Source organism: Zonotrichia albicollis, chromosome 32 (assembly GCF_047830755.1).
Source record: "Zonotrichia albicollis isolate bZonAlb1 chromosome 32, bZonAlb1.hap1, whole genome shotgun sequence".
In the NCBI taxonomy this organism is placed as follows: Eukaryota; Metazoa; Chordata; class Aves; order Passeriformes; family Passerellidae; genus Zonotrichia; species Zonotrichia albicollis.
In genome coordinates this window covers 2,808,412-2,814,411 of record NC_133850.1, presented here as the reverse complement: position 1 = coordinate 2,814,411, position 6,000 = coordinate 2,808,412, and the positions used below count along the sequence as shown (strand labels likewise).

The 6,000-nt window shown below is 57.0% G+C and overlaps 1 protein-coding gene across 1 annotated transcript; it reads left to right on the top strand.

Moving 5' to 3' along the window:
* Positions 1-473: 473 nt before the first annotated feature.
* Positions 474-3,781, top strand: LOC141725992 (histone H3-like centromeric protein A). The gene is made up of 4 exons (XM_074530157.1): positions 474-549; positions 1,715-1,806; positions 2,959-3,036; positions 3,647-3,781. Exons 1-4 carry the CDS (start codon positions 474-476, stop codon positions 3,779-3,781), a joined length of 381 nt encoding a protein of 126 aa, XP_074386258.1.
* Positions 3,782-6,000: the final 2,219 nt, after the last annotated feature.

The following is a 6,000-nucleotide window of genomic DNA, read 5'->3' as shown; positions in this document are numbered from 1 at the left end:
TGGGAGTGACTGGAAAGCACTAAAATCATACTCCAGGGGACTGGAATCATACTGGAATCACTCTGGGCGTAAATGGAACCATGCAGATGACTGAGAGCAACGGGAACCACATGAGAGTGACTGGGATCACACCAGGACGATTACAGAGCCCGTACTGGCACCGCACAGGGACGGTAACTGAGACTACCCTGGCAGCACCGAGGCGCGGGGTGCCTGGGGGTGGGGCCATGCAGAGTTATGCTAATAAGCCCTCGGCGGGCGGAGTCCGGTGTGGCACGGGGTGGTCGCGCGCCCCGATAGGCGCACGGAGGGAAGTGACATCACGAGCGGCACGGCGGGAGATTTGAACGGCGCGGCGGATCCCGGCAGTGCGTGGGGGCCCCGCACAGCTGAGCTCACCCCGACTCTCCCTTCCCCAGCCGCTGGGTCCCCTTCTGAACTCGCCCTGACCCTGCGGTGGACTCGGCCACACCATGCCCCGCCCCAAACCCACCCCCCGACGGCGCGGGCATTCCCCAGCCCCCCCATTGCCCTCGCCGCAGGCACGCAGTGAATGAGGGGTGGAGGACTCCCCTTATAGACACCCCTTATGGACCTCCTACATCGAGCCCCATTTCAGGTCCCCCTCTAGAGCATTCCTATGGACTCCCTCTGTTGTTTTTCTCCACCCCTAGTCTGCACCCTATATACCCCTATATGCTTCCATCACCTACAGTCACCCCACACTCCCTCTTCCCTATAGCCCCTCTACTCCCATTCTCCCTGTCCCTATAACTCCCCTATATCAGACATCACTTCAGCTCTCTATAGATCCTTTATACCCACAATGTCCCCCTGTTATGAACAAAAATTCAGTTAATATTTTTTTTGTGAGAAAGAGTTACAGGGACGCAGCCAGATCTCTGTCTCTGCCAGGGTTCTTAGTGCTTTGTTATTGTAATCACGGGTCGTTGTAGCTTATCTCCTCTTTTGTATTAGTAAAAGCCCTGGCTGGGGTGGGGTGATGGCCCTTCCCCGAGGCTGTGCTCTCTTCCAGCATAGGGAAGACACCTGAGAGGTTGGGGGGGTTATGCAAAATGACTCCAAGACCAGCATGCTTTGAGACCTCGACTCCAAAATGCAACGAGAAAACCCCGAAAACAACGAGCCAAATAAGAGTTGAGAGACTAAAGTGATGTCTGGACATGAGGAGCCGATTGCTGAGCCTGCAGAGATGCGGAGTCCCTCTCGCCCTGACCATGGGAGTCGTCCCTGGCGGTGAGACTGGGCCGACGAGGCTGAGAGGACCAACATCTGACGGGGACACCACGCCCTAAAGGCTCCCACGAGGACCGGATCTCCCGGCTCTGCCCCGGTGGACAGAGCTGCGCATATCCTCCTTCTCTGAGTCACCCTGGGAGACGCGACGGGGACTGCAGCCCTGCCAAGCCACCCAATCCTGAGCTGATCACTTTTAATAAAGGCATTAAAAAGGAGAAGAAGTCTCCTGGCCCTGTTTATTTCGCCCCCAGACGTTACAGATCCCTTATAACCCCCATAGCCTCACCCTGTTCCCCGGCCCCTATAGCCCCCATAGATCCCCTATAGCCCCCTGTGTTCTGACAGGCCCTATAGATCTATACACCCCATGTTCCTTCAGAGCTCCCCATCTGCGCCCCCCAGGCTAAATAGATCCCCTAAAGCCCCGACAGACCCCTATCCAATGCCCCCACAGGGCGCCGCCCAGGGCAGCGGACATTGCAGGAGATCCGCAAGTACCAGAGCAGCACCCGCCTGCTGCTGTGCCCCGGCCCCTTTGCTCTCCTGGTGAGAACCTCCCACATCCCTAAAATCCCCAGACATCCTGATTTCCCACCCCAGAACCTCCCCAGTACACCCCATGGACTCCCAAACTCCCCTGGGACCACACAGATCATCTCAGATACGCACAAAATCTACTGTGGGACCCCCAAACCCCTCCAGGACCCCCCCCCCAATTTCACCCCAGAACCTCCAGCATTGTCTGAGATCTTCCAAACCACTTTGGATCCCCTCTCCTGGGATCCCCAAATCTGTCCCAGGACACCCCAGATCAACCCTCTTGACCCTGCAACTTCCCCCAGAGCCTTCAAATCCACCCTGGGACCCTTCAGTTCCCCATTGGACTCTCCCAAATACCCACTGCAACCCTTCAAGCAATCCCTAGGACCCCTTAAAATCCAACCCCAAATCCACCCTGAGATGCCTGAAATCCAACCTGGAACCCTCCAACCTCCCCGTGGACCCCATCCTCAATTTTCTAACCTCCTACAGACCCACCAAGTTACCCCTCAGAACCCCAGATCACCCCCTGGGACTCTTCAAGACCATCCCTTTCCCCCAGGCCCCCCCCCCTCAACCCTGTTCCAGCCCTCCCCATGTCCTTGTCCTCCCCATCCTCGTGACATAGTGGGCCTGTCCTCCCCCAGTATCCTTGCATATCCTCCAATGTCGTTCTGTGGTTCCAGACATCCTTCAGAGGCTGCATGCATTGAGAGCTCCCTGTGCCCCTCCTGCTGTGCTGGCACTCTCCCCCTGTCCCATCGGGTGTCCCCATGTTCCCATGGCCAAGGGTGTTCCCAAGATGTTCCCAGAGTGGTGCTTCCCCCCTGCCTCCCACGTGGGAGATCCCAGGGTGTCCCCATCATGATGTTCCCATGTCCCCACTCCCCAGTGTATTCCCAGGTGCTCCTGTCCCCAGTGATCCTCTCCCTGGGGTGTCCCCAAAGTGTCTCCAGGGTCACAACAAGGGTGTCCCCAGGTCCCTGGGATGTCCCCAGGACAGCGTCACCACATCTCCAGGGCATCGCCATGGTGGTGTCCCCAGCCCGGGATGTCCCCAATGCCCCCATATCCCCTCCATGTTGTCCCAATGTCCCCGCACTCCCTCTGACCCTGCTGCCCCCATGTGCCCCCCTCACTGTGCCCTCCCTGCCGCAGGTGCGGGAGCTCTGCCTGCTCTTCACCCACGGGGTCGATTACCACTGGCAGAACACGGCCCTGATGGCGCTGCAGGAGGTGCGGCTTGGGGGGCCCAGGCGTGATGGAGGGAGGTCACAGAGGGGCTGGAGGGGTCCTATGGGTCCTGCAGGGGTATCCAGGGACTTAGGGGTGAAGGGAAGGGGCTGAGGGGGATCTCATGGGTACTGAGAAGGTTTCCATGGGGGTTGGGGGTCTGTGGGTGCTGCAGGGGGGGTCTGTGGGTGCTGGGGGTGTCTCTGGGAGCTGAGGAGGTCCAGGAAAGTCTCTTTGGATGCTTGGATAAGGCTGAGAGGTTTGCTGGGTGTATGTGATGGGAGCTGAGGGGGAGTCTAGGAGGATCTCCATTAGCTGGGGGGAGGGTCTATGGGTTCTGGGACAGGGTTCCATGGATGTTGAGAGGGTCTCTGGGTGCTGGGTGGGGGGGGTCCCTTACTCCCGGGGTCTGTCGGGGATTGAGGATGGGTCACTGGGTATCGATCTCCCCCTAAAACATTTACAGGCACAAGGTGCTTTGGTAACCCATGGGTGGGTTTGGAGGGACCCTGCCCCCCGGGTGTGTGTTTGGGGGGGTGACTCTGGGGGAAGGTGTGGGGGTTGGGGCATGCTGGGGAGCTTTGGGGACCCTCCCTCAGGTTTTGGTTCACAGGCAGCAGAGGCCTTCATGGTGAGGCTGTTGGAAGACGCATACCTGTGCTCGCTGCACGCCCGCCGAGTCACCCTGTTCCCCAAGGATCTGCAGCTGGCCCGGCGCCTGCGGGGACCTGAGGTGGGGGGCACCTGAATGAGGACCCTCTGAGGGGTCTCTCCTGATAATCTCACACCCATAATATTACTGGGACCTCCTATGGGACCATCATGCTGAGACCCGCCCCCCCCCCCCAAGGGGGTCCCCCAAGGCCCCCCACGTTGACCCACCCCATAGACTCCCCCACCTCAGGATCCCCAACAACCCCTTCAGGGACCCATCCCGGGTTGAAGGTCCCCTTCCTTAGTCCCGCAACTCTCAGATTATTGAGGACCCCTACCCACGATCCCCCTGGAACCCCCATCACCAGCATGCCAGTCCCAGGGAAACCTACCCAGGACCTCCACCCTAGTGGAGACCCTCCCAGTTCTGCTGTACCACAATAAATATTTGTGACCCCTAGGTGCTGATGCTGGGGAGCTTGGAGGGGATTTGGAGTTGAGGCACCGCAGGGGGGAACTCTGGAGGGGAGGAGAAGCCAAAGGGAGAAGGGCTCTGAGTATTTTAGGTAAGGGCACCTGGGATGGGGGCCAGGAAGGTCTTGGGGCCTAAGGGTTTCCACGTATAGAGGTGGTGGGGGGGTCGGCTAGGGGGTGGTGCTTTGTGAAGGTTTAGGGCAAATTTGTTAAAGAATCTGCAAAGGAGGGCCCCTCCAGAAAGCAAAACCCACACGGCCCCTCCCCCCAACCGGTTCGGGAAAAAAATTCCTTGGAGAGAGGTGGAAAGAACCTGTTTATTTGACTGGCCCAGCATCCCCCAGCACACAAAATGAACAATACCCGATGACACCGCTTTGAGAAAGATGGCAAAATCAGAAAGTCTCCTTTGGGGGTGGTTGCTCTGTTCTCAGTCCCTCCGGTGCTGGGCCAGCTGCTGCAGCCGAACCTTCGGTGTTCCCGGGTCCCGGTCCAGAGCAGGTTCGAGATGGTCACAGAAACAGGAGAGGAGAAACAGTCCAGGATGGAATGTGGACTGTTTGGCTAAACTAACTAATAAGCAGAGGCAAAGCAGAGCAGAAGCAGAAGCAAGAGCAGAAAAGCAAGCCAGCCAAGCAGCAAGCTAAGCAAGAAGAGAAAAAAACAGCCTGATGTACGCTCTCTCTGTGTCCCTGATAAGAGAAACCCAAACAAAACTTCCACTCTTCAGAGCCGGTCTTAAAGGCACAGAACAGAGCAATGGGGATACAAACATCATAATGTCACCCCAGGACATTCCACCCCTTATCTCCATATCATTCTTACCCCACAATCAGATCTCCCTGAGGTACACATCGTGTTGTTCCATCTCTTTGCATTATCCACCACGTGCAACCTGGTCCCTGAGCAAAGACAACCCCACGAATGGGTTTGTCTGTATTCGAGGCAGAATTGATCCACACAGTCTTCCCTAACAAACCTCTGATATGTACCACTGGGACTTTGTCCCCTTCTATTACATTCAGGGACTCAGACTGGGCAGGACCTGCTCAATTGGTGGAACCTCGGGTGTTAACTAACCAGGTGGCTTTTGCCAGATGCTGCTCCCAATTCTTGAAAGATCCCCTACCCAAAGCTTTCAACTGGGTTTTTAGTAGTCCATTGTACCTCTCCACTTTTCCTGCAGCTGGGGCATGGTAGGGGATATGGTACACCCACTGAATGCCATGTTCCCTAGCCCAGGTGTTGATAAGGCTGTTCTTGAAATGAGTCCCATTGTCTGACTCGATCCTCTCAGGGGTGCCATGTCTCCACAGAACTTGCTTTTCAAGGCCCAGGATGGTGTTCCGGGCTGTAGCATGAGACACAGGGTAGGTTTCCAGCCATCCAGTGGTGGCTTCCACCATGGTCAGCACGTAGCGCTTGCCCTGGCGTGTCTGGGGCAGTGTGATGTAGTCAATCTGCCAGGCCTCCCCATACTTGTACTTGGACCACCGCTCACCGTACCAGAGGGGCTTCACTCGCTTGGCCTGCTTGATGGCAGCACACGTCTCACAGTCATGGATAACCTGAGAAATACTGTCCATGGTTAGATCCACCCCTCGGTCTCGTGCCCATTTATAGGTGGCATCTCTGCCCTGGTTGCCTGAGGCATCATGGGCCCATCGAGCTAGGAATAACTCTCCCTTATGTTCCCAATCTAGGTCTATTTTGGACACTCCTATCTTTGCAGCTTGGTCTACCTGCTCATTGTTTTGGTGCTCCTCATTGGCCCTACTCTTGGGTACATGGGCATCTACATGGCAGACTTTCACAGGTAGCCTCCCTACCCTGGTAGCA

Excerpts from the sequence above, each read along its gene's own strand:
- LOC141725992 (XM_074530157.1), top strand. The coding sequence starts at position 474 with ATGCCCCGCCCCAAACCCACCCCCCGACGGCGCGGGCATTCCCCAGCC. Across the intron at positions 550-1,714 it reads GCCCTCGCCGCAGGCACGCA|GGCGCCGCCCAGGGCAGCGG; the intron begins GTGAATGAGGGG and ends ATGCCCCCACAG. Across the intron at positions 1,807-2,958 it reads CCGGCCCCTTTGCTCTCCTG|GTGCGGGAGCTCTGCCTGCT; the intron begins GTGAGAACCTCC and ends TCCCTGCCGCAG.